The sequence below is a fragment of the Filicampus tigris genome, chromosome 2 (assembly GCF_054856515.1).
Source record: "Filicampus tigris isolate MCC_2025a chromosome 2, RoL_Ftig_1.0, whole genome shotgun sequence".
In the NCBI taxonomy this organism is placed as follows: Eukaryota; Metazoa; Chordata; class Actinopteri; order Syngnathiformes; family Syngnathidae; genus Filicampus; species Filicampus tigris.
The window spans coordinates 10,049,046-10,064,221 of record NC_141218.1 but is presented as its reverse complement, the minus strand read 5'-3'; the positions used below and the strand labels follow the sequence as shown (position 1 = coordinate 10,064,221).

Sequence of the window (15,176 nt, the reverse complement as noted above, 5' to 3'; positions counted from 1 at the left end):
CATAAAGAATCAAGCTGTAAACTAATTATGGTTTTATAAGAGCAGCTGCTTGCCGGTGCGACACGCCGCAATTTACATATGATCCGATAAGTCGACTAGTCGCGACTACTGTTGGTGACCACCAAAATAATCGTTTGTGGCAGCCCTATTGCAATTTGCGGATACCCGATCAGCCAATTCAGGACCAGAACACCGAAAACTCATGGCTCCTTTTTGTGTTTGCCTTTTCAGAGCTTTGTTCGACTATGACCGGACGAGGGACAGCTGCCTGCCCAGCCAAGGGCTGAGCTTCTCTTACGGCGACATCCTCCACGTCATCAACGCGTCCGATGACGAGTGGTGGCAGGCCAGGCTGGTGACGCCTCACGGGGAGAGCGAGCAGATCGGGGTCATTCCCAGCAAGAAAAGGTACATTGAAGCGCAAAGGTTGTAAAAAGCAGGGCCTCTGTATAGGAAAAGCCATAGTGCTTTTTTATAGAGGCAAAGAAAGAATTATTCAAAACAAGCAGAAGAAATGAAAGAGTAAAATGTCATAACACGTGTCGATTAACACGTTTTAGATCACAAAAAAGCAAGATAGAGAAAAATGATATCTAATGAATCTAAAATGCACTTTAACCTTAACAAGTCAACTTATTCTCTTGATGTAAACTTTAAATCATGTCCATTGTCCAGATTAAGGCTGCAACTATCAATTATTTTTAGAATCAACCATTTTGATGATTATCCCACCGATTAACCAAGTAATCCGATATGCATTGATTTTGTATCACTAAATACAATGTGCATGTGAGGTCAAGGTATTGGAACACTTGGGTTTGCAAAGCTCACTTTCTACTGTAGTATCTGTGTTTCAAAAGGCGCGGCCTGGCCTGGTGAGTGACATGGGCATCAGCGAATGCAAGTGTAGACTTGGCAAGGTATTAACTGGCAAATACATGAGGTTGGTTCACTTAGAAATAGGTTTTGTAACTTCCCTTTTCAATCAGTTCACATTTTGAAATCATGAGACTGAGATGAGTGGTCTGAAATGAACATTCAGAAGTTTGGAGAACGTCAAGTAAGTTCACTTGTATAGGTTATAGTGCATTTTAAGTTCTTCTGGCAATTTCACCCAAGATGTGAATATTCCTTATAACTATTTTTATTTTATTTTGCTCCAAGTCCAATCACTGCTTGTTAGACCAAGATTTTAAAATCACTGCTTCACACATATGAAAAGATTTTTTTGGGGGGGGGGGGGGGGGCGCTTTGATGTAGTCCAGTTTCATACTGTACCAGTTTCAGCTGTCAGATTTATTTTATAGTTTGGTGTTCAGACTTTGGAGTGATGTCACAACAGGCTAATCTCCTGATTGTGAACATGTGAACCAACTTTCCTGTGTCTTGTTTAGACAGAAAATCTTTAGATTCTGTAGATTTTCTTCAGGATGGAGTAAGAAGACTTAGTCACAGCTTTGTGCCCTTAATGACGCGTGACAGCAACACTGTTGTTCTTTTCTTAAACGTATTCTGTCCAGAGTGGAGAAGAAGGAGCGGGCCAGGTTAAAAACAGTCAAGTTCCACGCCCGGACAGGCATGATTGAGTCCAACAGGGTAAGTAAGTTGAAGTGGAGGAGCCGCGTGGGAACGCTAGCAAAGTCCACACGAGGAGCCATCGTGTTGCCACAATAATGCAACACGACACACACCAGTCACACACTACACTAAAACATTTTGCACTCGTTGGGTATGTAAATACCGTGCTTCCTCATATAATGGCCTCCAGTCGACTAGGTGCCGCGTTTCAGTGAGTTGCTGGGTCTTTCCTTCACTCAAACTCAGTACCAACTCAGGAAAAAAAGGACAGTCCTAAGCGCCTCAGTTCATAGAGGAGACTGTACAAATGGACATTAGTTGCCAACTCAACAAATTTGGTACTCTGTTGCTAACCAAAACAGCAGCACAAGCAGTCTCCTCATGAGATAAATTAAAATGGTCCCTGCACAGGAGTTAAGAAATCTTAAACTCTACTTTCCCTTGACATGAGATCAAATACCTCAGTACAATTGTTGAACATTTCCCCCAAAATGTACAAATAAAATGAGCATGTCAAGCCAATTGAGCATTTTTTCCAAATCCTCTATCCATCTTAAAGCCCATTTACTAGAACGCTCTTTGTCCTCACTAGTTAAAAAAAATCCAGCACACTATTCGAATGACTAGGCAAGACTAGTAGAATGACTTTTGTCTTATAAGTCACATTTTTTTCTACTAGTAGTGTCACTTTTGTCGACTAGCGTGCACACCTTGCTAGTAAATTACTGGGCTGCACTTGTGACAGTGCATCACAGGAGTTTACGAGTAAGGTTTAATTGCATACTAGTTTTGCATACGGAATTGTCTTACTAGTAAAGACAGAGTGCACTAGTAGATGGACCATTGGACCTTAAGGTGGATATCAAGGTTCGTGTTACTAACTAGACAAAACTGTGGACTAGTTGACAACTGTGTGCCAGTAGTACAGTGACTGTCAATATAAAATTCTACTATTTAACATTTAACGCTGCACTTGTAGTATTAGTAGCATGCAGATGGTAACTCATTAGTAACACGTTCTTTATTCAATATCCTTGATAAGTACGCCAGTTATGGAGGACACATGCCTTCTAGTTGGGCCAAGTAGTGTTACTTGTGTTTGTTTGTTTACCGTTTAATTGCAAGCTAGTTTTGTTTGATCTTTTGTACGGCACTTTTGTTCCAGCTACGGTTGTTTTATAAATAGTTGAGTTGAACAGTCGGATAAAAGTGGCAGTAGTCACAAAAACCACCAACTAACAGTCAGTCAAAACACTCGTTCTACCAGATCACCAGATTGTCTTAATGGTGAGGACAAAGAGTGTACTAGCGCTATGGTGTTCACCTTGTTGTGATAGGTTTTACATTCATTTGTTCAGATGAATGTTTTTCTTTACAAAGTGGGGGGGGGGGGGGACATTTGTCTGAACAAAAGAAATGTAAAACCGTCAGAACGTACTAGCATGTTGACCTTACACTAGCTACAGGGGATAGCGAATTCATGTTCAAGCGGCTTTCCATTCTCCCCCCGGCCGGCCACTATATGAGGAAACGTTCGATGATGTTTATGTAGTAATGGCAAGCAATGTTTTTCCAAACAGAAACTGCCCATGTGTGTTCATTTCCATCCATTACCTGCTTCTCATTTTCATTATTATGGTTTGATGTTTGCCGCACACTCCATTTTATTGTTTTGCATGCGTGTTGAGTACCGTCATTGAAATCCATTCTGTTTTTTGTTTTTGTTGTGTTTGCCCTCTCATTTCCCCCTCCCCGCCTCCCCTCCTCCACCCCCTCCCCACGCCTCCCTCGCCGACAAAGCAGCCGGTCAAAGTAAAGCGCAAAAAAAGCTTCAACCTGTCGCGAAAGTTCCCGTTTTACAAGAGCAAGGAGAATATTGTGCAGGAGTTGGTGGAGTCCGAACGTGAGTACCAGCTGCGTCACGCAAACAAAGGGGGAAGGGGAAGGGGGGAGGGTCTCGTCGCTTTCAACCTATCTTTTCCTCCTTTCACACTTTAAGTTCTGTCTGTCCATCCGCCATCCTTCCTTCCTTCCGCTCACCTTCACAAGCGCTTTGCTCTCATCCCTCTCTCACGGCGCCGCAAAGGTGGGCCACGTGGCAGAGGGGGCACAAGTTTAGGACTTGGGACTTTGGAAAGACTCCACTTGACTTTGGCTTTGAAGACATGACTTGACAAACCGTGTACATTTTGGAAATCTGAATTTTCACAAAGAAGCAAGAATGGTGAAGGGATCTTTGAAGATTATTAGAAGTGTTTTTTAAGGACGAGGTGTTTGATCAACCCATTCAGGGCGGGAGCGCATAACCGCATTTCTACCGCTAGAGCCGGGAGCGCTGTTGCGTCATTCTACTTTCAAAGCCGGGAGAGCGGATACATCGGTATCTTAGCCAATTTAATACACCAGAATATACACGTAACGGTGTCGCTAGACCGCGGGGGATGTCGTGGAATTTTTTCGAGCCGTAGGTAGGCTAATGGCGGACGCCGTCGATCGCCGGGAGCTCTGATAAATAACGGCAGTGCTATATAGACGACGCGCACGACCAGTGGAACCAGTCGAACGTGATATGATATGGTTTGTAGACAATGATGATATTGACGTAATCACCACTCGAATCTTTTTTTTTTTTTTAATTAAAATTATTTTATTATTTATTATTTTTACATCTTCGATTGCAACGGTAAATAATGATAAATTCTGCCTGTGTGAAAGCCACATGTCTAAGCTCTTTAATTCTTTTGGAATTATGTTTCTGTCTGCTACAAGGGGCTGAGATAATCATTTTGTAGATGTTGAATTGCTGGGAGAACTTCAGGTTTTCAAGTGTAATTCCAAAGGCGACCTTAGGTTTTGGGGAGCTGTTGAGACAGGTGCTTTAGTCCTTAATGGGTTAAAATTGAGGAAAAGCAGAATGGCATTATGCAAGGTTTGCGAATTAGAGACGTGACAACGCTGACAACTAACTTTATCCGCCACTATGAAACCAACAAAGACAGCTTCATGTTCGTTTTTTCAAGTTGTGTAGTTGTGTAAAACATAAACTTCACATTCCCTCAGCTCTGCGCTGTCAACATTTTTCACGGTGAACACCACCTTCATACCGCACTGGAATTATCATTATTATAGTATTTCTCTAGTTAAACAACAAAAAAAGGGGCTGGGCACATGCAATGTTAATATAGTATTTTTCATAGTTATACTTTTATTATTAGAAATTTAGCATGTGTACTTTTAGTGCTTTGCCTTATTTGCTTCTTTGTGGGTCCTACTGGAACAGGGAATTTCCCTTGTGAATGAATGAAATCTCTGTTGGATGCTGGTTATGCATTTCATTGAGGTGACCAAGAATTGAACAATATGGAGACTTCTGTAGGACTAGTCATGTGCGATATGGACAAATTGATTTATATTTATTGACCCGACATGGGCCATTACATAACCTGATACCCTGATAGTGTTTTCCTAAAGTTCGCGTAACATTAATAGCAAATTTCCCTTTACTGTATATCTTTTCTCCATTTATTTGCAAAACACATTTTATTGATAATACTGTATATACAATGGAGTGTTATATTGTGCAGTAGACGAACGCAAGCCCAGCTACTGAGTGCAAAGTGGCTAGCGTGGGAACATACAGTATGTCGTGACTGATTTCCTTAATCCAAGTCATGACTTGACTCCACTTGCTTAAAATTCAGTGTTGACTCAACTCAACTTGTTTGATTTTTGTTTTTTTTCCCACAGTAACCCCTAATGCAAAGTTTAAGACTTGAGAGTGACTCTTATTAACTTCCTTGCACCTCTGCCACACGTGACCGCCTCTCCAGCGTCCTCCAAAGAGGAGTGCGTGGCTGTGTGTGCGCGCCTGCATGCTTGTGTGTGTAGTTGTCGGCCGCACTAACACACAGCATGCTTCCTAACACCGTGCTGCTATACGACTTGAACCACGACAAGAATGTCACAAAGCACTGATGTACAGTACATGGATTTTAAAGTGATATATTTTTAATTTTTTTCTCTCTCTCCCGCCTCATTAATTAAAAAGATGCTTCCAAACACACACGCACACAGAGCACTCCTCTTCCTCTCTGCCCCGACTATCACTAACCTCTTCTTCTTCCTGTCTGCTGTCTTCTCTTGTCTTTTTGTTCTCTGCTCTCACCTGTCGGGACACCTAGGACTTCCCGGGGTTAAGCGATGACTTTTATGGATCAAAGAGTTTGAGTAAGTGTTGTGGTTGTCCCCCCCCCCCCGAGAGCCGGTCGAGCAAGGGGGGGAAAGTGCTGTGTCACGGCGGCACACAAAAATCTCACTGTACATGCTTTTCTAATATGGATTCAGGCTAAATGGACAAAAGTATTGGGACACCAAAGTGCCAGCAGAGTTTACAAGTTGGATCATTTGTAATTGAGAGAGTTAGATAAGTCTTTTTCAAAACAAATAGGAGCTTGTCTCATTTTCCTAAGAAATATGCGAACTGTGTGAAATGTGGACCTGTTGATTGAACACAAAGCTTTTATTCAGTTGAATGGTAGAAAGGTGGATGCATGCCCATGGTACCTTCTGCCATCTAGTGGAAGAGCTTTTAATTGTTCGGTTTGACACTCACTGGCATTGATAGTTGAACAGAAAGGTGAGTAATCTATAGTCATTTTAACTGGCTAGTGGTCAGGGTGTGTTCAAGTTAACTTGGATACTGGTATATTTTGCTCAAATAATAGTAAAAAAAAAAATCATCCTCAATAAAGCAAACCCCATCAACTTTTCAACTATGAGATGAGAAGCATGACCACACAACGTCTAACATCGAGCTCGTCTGCACTGACCGTTGTCAGAGATGATTGGATTGAAAAAAAAATCACGTAACACCCCACACCACAGGATAATCACTCAGGATAATCTTTGAGACATCCAATAATAGGGTCTTTGCGGACTTAAATTTATAGGTGATTTTATTCCCATGTATTGTTTTTCCTTAAAATGACATGAAATGAATGGAAAGCTAAACTTTGGTTTTCACAAGCCCCAATTTTCATCAGATTTTCTTCACCCAAATTTGGTCAGTTTTGGTCCATTTTCTCAACATTACTGTCAACGCGAAGTATGGGATTGATTTGTGTTTTCTGATTTCGTTTTTGTCACTCTTTTTTGGAAGGAATGAATCACAAAAAGCAAGGTTGCACTGTATTTATGAAACATGATCAAATGAATGAAAGTTAAATAAAAGCAAAGTACGAATATCTCGTGGCCATATAAACATCATTCAGAATATCTGATGCGCCAAACGGTAATTTTCAAGGAATGCAATAAAGTGCCAAAATATGGAAATCAATACAATAGGCATGCAACTAACGATTGTTAATAAAGGGTTAATGGGTCAATTATTTTTTCCACATTAATCGATAATTGGGATTTAAAAAATGCACAAACATAAATTAAGATTAATTTACTTGTCAGAAAATAGGCAAACCCGTTGATCAATGTCTTCCAAAGTGAAAGCAGATGTTTTATGTTGATTTAATATGAAATATTTTGAAGAAGTAAGTCTGCTTTCATGGAGAAATTGAGGATTTGCACAATTTCACCGTAAACAAGGTCTCTTTACAATTCATCGGTGATCAAAAAATAATTTGATCATCAATTAGTTGTCAATCAGTCATTGCACCTCTAAAATAGAACAACAGTCGATCGTGCTTCTGTTTCAGAGGACATTTGCATTTTCTTAGCAGATAAGAAGAATCATTCCGAACACACTCTGCACCGCAGTCGGTGTGTCCCGATACTTTTGTCCATAGAGATTTTGTAAGTCCATGCTGAGTAAACAATTTTCACTTGTGAGTGAGAATGGCTGCTGGTTAACAACAATGGGAGTTGTGTCAAATAAGGTGACACACTTAATGGTGTCCTTGTTACTGGAGCTGGATGTCGCCATGACAACATGGACAAAACAATGAGCCGGCGGCTGCCTCTCTCCAGCCGTCGGCGGCGTAACGCACTCTCTGTTTTCTTTGGCCCGCCCCCCGGCGTGATGACACGCCGCAAGAGGACACCGTGTTTGGAGGATTGCGGCTCATTTGGGATCTCGCGGCAGGAAACACTTGATTTCCGATTGGCCGCACCGAAAACCGCTTCCTCAATATTGACGCTTGCATGGCTGCCACGCGCAGCGCCACTTCTGCTTTCTTTCTGACCACTTTTTTTTCCCTCCTTCTTCTTCTGGTCAGCTTAGAAGAGTGATTCCCAACCACTGGGCTGTGCTGGAAACAATCAAATTTCACTTAGGTGGACTGAAGAATTATTTACCTAGTACACGTAACCCACATTATTTAAACTGTAACAATATTCAAAACTATGATGCCAAAACACTATTATTTCAGACTCATCTACAGTGTTACATTAGTAAAATCCTTCTCGAACAGCTGAACTTTATCTAGGGTTAATCAGAGGCACTTTGAAAAGATGGCCGGTGTGTGCTGACTCCCAATTAACTCGAGTTTGAATGTGATTGGCTAATTTTGAACAGTCACATCCTTGTTCTAAGAGGGTGCGCACACTTGTGCAACCACATCTTATCATTTTCTTATACAGGTTATAGGTCACATCAACAGTGGGTACATTTTTGAAATGCCTTTTCTTGAATTTTCCTTTTAAATGACAACATCTTGCATTGGAAGAGGGGTGTGTAGACTTTTTATGCTGTCTGCATGTGGCCTCCTGGAAAAACTGTAAAAATATATCGATTGCCAAGCAAAAACAAGACGTAGTTTGTTCGCTTTTTATTAGCACGTCAGCAGAGCAAAAACATACGCATGCAGCAAAGAAATTCCATAGTTGCCGGTAAAACTCTGGCTCAATGTACTACTTTCCTATTAGCCAGGACTTTGGTGACGTCTTGTTCTAATGATACTAGTTGTGCGTTCTGCTAACTAGGCCCTTATGCTACCTAAAGGAATTGAGTAAATTGAGACGAGACTTGTCATTATTTTCATTCGTGTGTACTTATTCTGACATTTTCATGTTTTTTTTTTTTGCAATTAAAATGTCTCGGGTTAAAGGTTGGGAAACACTGCACTAAGACTACAATCACGTGGCATGAAAATGATCTGACGTTACCATGGTTGTTGATAGTGTTGTGGGGTTTTTTTTTTCCCCCTATGCTAATCTGCAACGTTTGCTCTTCTCCTCCGTTTCCAGAATGCCTGACGTCCAACACGAGCGACAGCGAAAGCAGCTCAAGTGAGTCGCCTTCCTCACGCGTTCGTCTCCTCTCCGCTCGGTTGACAGGTTGCAATTTTTTTCGGGTGGGCTCCAAGCTCCCCACAATTTGATGCCGCACGTTTTCGTTGTCTGAAAGGAAAGGAGAGAGAGTTGGAGACGCAACAGAGTGCACCATTTGTCCCACAAGGAATCAAATCATTAAGTGTGATAGCGGCCATCTGACGGCTTGATTTGTGTTTTTTTTTTTTTTTTGTGTGCGCGTGTGTTTTTCCATTACCACAGAGGGCCAGGAAGACACGATCCTCTCCTACGAGCCAGTCATTCGACAAGAAAGTAAGTATTTTTCTTGGAGCGTTGTCATTTTTGTTGATTACATAAACTCTGCTACAAGAGCTGAGCACTTGGTGGAATTCAAATCAACATCACCTAAGTAATAGACTGAAATTTAGTAGGGGGCAAAAAAAAAACCCACCTCTGCTTCATTTCGGCTAGTCGGTAGGCGTTTTTATTTATTTGTTTTTTTTTAAATCCATCCATTTTCTGTACCGATTATCCTCAGTCCGGTTGTATATTTTATTTCGGAAGTGTCTTGACAAGTGGAGTGCTGAAGAAATGCAGTCCACGTTTCCATATCGAAATAAATGAAAATTCATTAATAATCAGTTCCAATACAGTTTTCTGCTTCATGAAAACATGCAGTAATGGCAAAATCAAATAGGATGTAAAGAATTCAACTGTGTGCATCATGACAATTCAATGGGGTCATTCTGGGCCACCAGGGGGTATAGTATGATACATTGACAGACTAAGCGGTTTAGATAATGGATGGATACTACTTGTACGTAGATATAATGATGAAACACAGAAGACCATCCCAACTAAGCTGCAATGATGAGTTGTTTTTCAAAGAAGATAAAGAATATATGCCTGTGTGGTAAAGAATAAAAAACGTGCTGTCTGCGTGTGATGCTACAGCTTGTGCTCAAATTAAACTTGCTTCAAGGTTTACAATTACATCAATGCTAGTTTTTTTGTTTTTTTTAGCCAGTGAATGATGTTTCACATGGGTTAGCAATAAGCTATCAGACCTTTCTAAGACAAAGTTGTTTGGTTTGGTTCAGTTTGGTTGGTGGCTAAAATTGCCAGAAAAAAAAATATGACTTGCGAATGTGTTTGGCCAATAAATATGATTGTGATTCTGGTTAAATGCACAAGATGTCATTGTCTTGAGTCAATTTGAAGCTCCGTTGAACGAGACGTTGACGTTTGTGTTGCTTTTGCGTCCTCAGTCCACTACACACGACCCGTGATCATCCTGGGCCCCATGAAGGACCGCGTCAACGACGACCTCATCTCTGAGTTCCCTCACAAGTTTGGCTCCTGCGTACCCCGTGAGTTGACAGCACGCACGCACGCACGCAAAATGAACCCCCCACGAAGGGTCCAAACTGACTTTTGTCCGGCAGACACGACTCGCCCGAGGCGAGAGAACGAGATGGACGGTCAGGACTACCACTTTGTGGGCTCGCGCGAGCAAATGGAGAAAGACATCCAAGACAATAAGTTCATCGAGGCGGGACAGTTCAACGAGAACCTTTACGGGACCAGCATCCTGTCTGTCAGAACTGTGGCTGAACGGGTACGTACCGGACACCGCTACAATGAAAACGCCAGATCTACTAGGACTGCTACGTTCGTCTTTGTCGTCACGAGTAAGACAATTCAGTGCGCTATAGAATGACTAGCTTACTCACAATGTTTATGTTCCGCTGTCAGTGCCATTTAGACAACTGCGCCCAAAAAATGTAGACAACTGCACTAGTAACACTATAATGCTATGGATGCCACACACTAGTAAGCCTCATCAAGGACGGCCAATAACCAGAAAGCCGTTCCAGCATTCTTAAGTCTTAAGGTCCATCTACTAGAACTTTGACATACTAGAAAACCCTGCACTACAGACATAAAATCCCACTAGTTAACTTCTAGTGCTTTATGAGTAGTACTTGTAGCACAGATGTCAAAAAGTGCCCTTTTTCTTCACTAATAACATTTGTTGTCCTACTAGCATGTTGAAATTGTCCTTTTTAGTGTGAGAAATGTCAAAGCATAGTGGGGTGAAAAAAACAAACAAAAAAACATAACTAGCAAGAGACAGTTGTGCTACTAGTGTGCTACATTGTCTTAAGAGTGAGGACAATGCACATACTAGCACACAGAACTTAAAATGCTCATGTGCCCATGACTTGGCCAACGTGTGTGTGTGTGTGCGCGCGCGGCGTCCTCCGCAGGGGAAGCACTGCATCCTGGATGTGTCGGGCAACGCCATCAAACGATTGCAGCAAGCACAACTTTACCCGATCGCCATCTTTATTAAACCAAAATCCATCGAAGCCCTCATGTAAGTGGTTCGCTCCGAGCTGCGGCAGCGGCGCCAGCCCGCGCTAACTCCCCGCCTAACTTGCTGACATTCCCGCGCGACGCAGGGAAATGAACAAGCGGCAGACGTACGAGCAGGCCAACAAAGTCTTCGACAAGGCCGTCAAGCTGGAGCAAGACTTCGGAGAGTTTTTCACAGGTAGCGTTCGCGCTCTTTTCACTTTCACCGGCGGCCATTTTGAAATTCGGCGCTAGCTTGACTCGACGGAACGTAACTGTGTGGTGCGTGTTTGTGTGTGTGTGTGTGCGTGCCCGCTGGCAGCTATCGTCCAGGGCGACTCGCTAGAAGAAATCTACAACAAAATCAAGCTGATCATCGAGGAGCAGTCCGGCCCGTACATCTGGATCCCTTCCCCGGAGAAGCTCTGAGCTCGTCGCCCACCATCGCACCGCCACCACCTCGCATCGCTGGAGAGTCCCCCCCCCCCTTCCCAAAGCACCCACCCTGCCTAAATTCCCCCCACCCCTTCACCTCTTTTTACAGCTATGTTTCATATAAAGTTTTAGTGTCATCATTCTGTTACTCTCTAAATGGAAACGAAAACAAAGTCTTATCACCATTGATTACTGTGACTGTGCACCCCCTGCATGATTTTCTCAACGCCATCCATAACAGACTGGAACGGAGGTCTGTCATTTTTTTCTTTTCTTTTTTTTTTCTTTTTTTAGGGTCATACAAAAAACAAAAAAAAGGGGGGAAAGGGAATCGCTCCCCCGTCAATGGACGGAAGATGGGAATCTTTTCATGAGGAACAAGAGAGAGCGAGAGGAGTCGCAGGGGGAAGAGAGACAAATCACACTGAGTCGGAACACTTTGTAAATGTTCATCAAATCACGTTGAAAAAGACAACACGTAAAGATGAGACCTTTTTTGTTTTTTTTGTTTTTTTTGTCTTCTCCCCCAAAAATGACTGGATGAACGGAGCCCTACTGACGGTACTGTTGTTTCTAGGGAATTATTTATCATCTCCACAGGAAGAATCCCTGCATTTATATTATGACATCACAAGATGAATAAAATCCTACAGAGATTTTACTATACATATAAATATATATATATATATATATTGAGAGAGCGCGCGTGAGAGAAAAACAAGTTTTACACTTAACTAGAATGGTCCATTTGGAGGGCTTGTTAGGATTCTTATTCTTTGGCTTGTGCTTTTTTTTGTTTGTTTTGGAGCTGCTCTTGTGTCAAGGTGGACTGTGGGGGGGGTAGAGACGTGTAAGTGGGCTCTGCAAGACACCAAACTGCCTTACATCCAATACTGACTGACTACTTGTCCTCCTTTGAGTGCAATTGCGCCCCCACACCACAACCACCACCACTACCACTACTACTACTACAGCAGCAGCAATCGATCCACCCAATTAGGATTTACTGGACACCCACCCCCAACTCCCTCCAACTAACTAAAGAGTGTGGAGCTGCAGACCACCCTCTTACACTCTCTGCCTTCCAAAGAGGTTTTTTGGTTTGTTTTTCTGGTTTACTGGTCACACGGTACTGTCCTATCTGCTGCCATGGCGGCAGTCTTATAACGGGTAGAACAAGACAATAATTGTATTGGATGTCATGCCCATTAAAAAAAAGAAAAAAAAAAAAGCTGGTTTGGATTGTCCAAAAAAAAATACAACACTAAAGTTGAGCCTAATTAAAAGCTTTGTGTTATCTATATGAATTATTCATCGCGTGCTTGGACCACTGTGTAGGGGAGGGAGGCGGGGTATTTAAAAAAAAAAAAAACGAGCTCTTTGGGTTTGGGCTGAGCTCAGGAATCTCAAACATACGACAAGTGCGAGGTCCCCCGAACGCAGCACTACAAGGACACACGCACGCAAACGTATCGTAAAGCTCAACTGTGAAAGGGATCTTCTCTTCTTTTTCCTTCTTCCCCAGAGAGCTAAACCCCCAACAGGAAGTGCCAACTCGGACCTCTCTGGTTCCCCCCCCCTCACCCCCTGCCCGGCCATTTTTCTTCTTTTCTTCTCCTTTGCCAGACAAGCAGCTGTCATCACCTGTGTCTAAAACCCCGCCGCCGAGTTCAGGGAATAACTGAATGGAACACAGCCATTTATAAACTGTTTGCAGACTGTTTCAAAGGGTGTGCTAGCTGTACAATGTAAATAAGCCCCCCCCCCCCCGCCCCACTCACGTTCCTCCAACATATAAACCCCCACCCCTCCCTCACCTGTGCTTCATGCATGTGTGATTCAAACTGGGACAGAATATGTTTTATAGACCACAAATGTCAGGTAAGTCAAGTTTGAAGCTATAATTTCCAAACAGAACAACAAAAAAGTGCTGTATTGTTGCTCTTCGTCTTCACATGCCTATGGAACATGACACCGGTCAGTCAAAGGTGGGGGGGGGGGGAGAGACCCTCTTACATGTCAATACTTGTGGAATGTGTCTGGGTGTATTGAATGAACACATCTTTATAAATATACATACACGTTACTCACAAAAAGTTGCGGATATTGCGCTTTAGGGGAACATATAACGATGAACCTCAAATGTGTTTAAATCGACAGTTGCAAATTCATCTTTTGGGATTTTTTTCCCCCCAAACCTATTTTACATATGTATATTTTTTAAGTTTTATAAGCATAGGTGCACATTAGCACTGAAAATATTCAAGGCGCACCTGATTCTAGTGTGTCGCTGAGCACTTGAATACCAGCCTGCTATTAGATAAGGTCAAATTTCTGTGCAAACAAATCACTTGTTGGATGGATTTAATTGTGGTTTTTATTCTTAAATATTGCGATTTAATATGTGATCATTTTAAACAAACACTAGCATCACATTGATCTGTATTACAATACTAATTTTATCATACATAAATGTTTTGGTCCCAGCTTCGGCAATGACAAGGCCAAAGTGTCCACTGACCTTAGAAGTGTCATCAGCAGGTTACAACAGAGACTGGAGGTGTCACAGAAAGGCATTTCAAAGGCATTTGAGGTTCATGCTGCAATTTGACACCCAAAGCCTGATCTCCCAAACTTTTTGCGACGTCATCCTTGAAAGATGGAGTGGAAATCCAAGCTGACTGTTAATGAAAAAGCGCGCGTGGTATTTCAGACCTCAGTCAGCCATGTCCAAGCCCAAAGACTTCACTCTCTGCTCTGTCCATTTTGAGGCTGTGATGTAAAAAAAAACAAAACAAAAAAATCTGGATGGCCACCTGTGCGGGTGTGCGCATACGTATCATTGACGGGGCTGACTAATGGTGACGTCATTCTCTTTACTTTTTGTGAGGGTGGGAGGGGGCTCTTTTGGCTGGGAGTGGGGGTGGGGGTGTTCTGTTTATGGCACATGTGTGCAGTAAGTGATTGCAAACATGAACCCTTTTGATTGTACAGTCCAGTAGTCTCCTTGTTGTGGCCACAGGTGGTTTGCGGCCTGTCGGGACACTCGGGGCCCAATCGGTCTTCCCTGTCCTAGTCACTGGGGGAACGCCGTCCTGCTATATATACAAATATAAAACAAGTCTTTTTCTTTGGGCTTTTATTATTTGGGGGGGACTTGACAAGAGTTTATTTGTTTGGAAATAAAATATGTGACTCAGTTACGATTTTGGCACGCTTCTTATTACACAACGACACAGGTGTCAAACTCAAATCAGACCCACCACATTTTTTTTTTTTTTTGTGGCCCACCTCAGCAAATTGTCAACTACATGTTGTCTGCTAAATTCATATATTTTGGGTTTTTTTTCATTTTGTTAATCTGAAATCACTATTGTATATTCCCACACTTAAGATTTTTTTCCAAATGTAATCAAATAAACAAGATAGCCTTACATTTTTTGTAATTATTTTTTAATTTATTTGGATACTTTGACCTGAAGGTGACACAACTGACCAAGCGGAAATGTCAAATGTTTACAATTTCTTTTGTGTGATTGTTTTCATGTGTCGGCGATCTTCCA

General features: G+C 42.2%; 1 protein-coding gene across 18 annotated transcripts in view; it reads left to right on the top strand.

Moving 5' to 3' along the window:
• Positions 1–14,816, top strand: part of dlg3 (discs, large homolog 3 (Drosophila)) — a 111,796-nt gene extending 96,980 nt beyond the window's left edge. For 7 of the 18 annotated variants that reach the window (XM_086024072.1, XM_086024071.1, XM_086024073.1 and 4 more), the window contains 9 exons: positions 232–408; positions 1,521–1,596; positions 3,379–3,481; positions 8,776–8,817; positions 9,082–9,132; positions 10,089–10,438; positions 11,091–11,200; positions 11,286–11,377; positions 11,501–14,816. In XM_086024072.1, coding sequence (XP_085880198.1) covers positions 232–408; positions 1,521–1,596; positions 3,379–3,481; positions 8,776–8,817; positions 9,082–9,132; positions 10,089–10,438; positions 11,091–11,200; positions 11,286–11,377; positions 11,501–11,607 — 1,108 coding nt within the window. In that variant the 3' untranslated portion in view covers positions 11,608–14,816. Of the gene's footprint in view, positions 1–231; positions 409–1,520; positions 1,597–3,378; positions 3,482–5,759; positions 5,806–8,775; positions 8,818–9,081; positions 9,133–10,088; positions 10,439–11,090; positions 11,201–11,285; positions 11,378–11,500 lie in introns of all 18 variants that reach the window. The other 11 variants (XM_086024075.1, XM_086024081.1, XM_086024079.1 and 8 more) reach the window with 5 other exon arrangements.
• Positions 14,817–15,176: the final 360 nt, after the last annotated feature.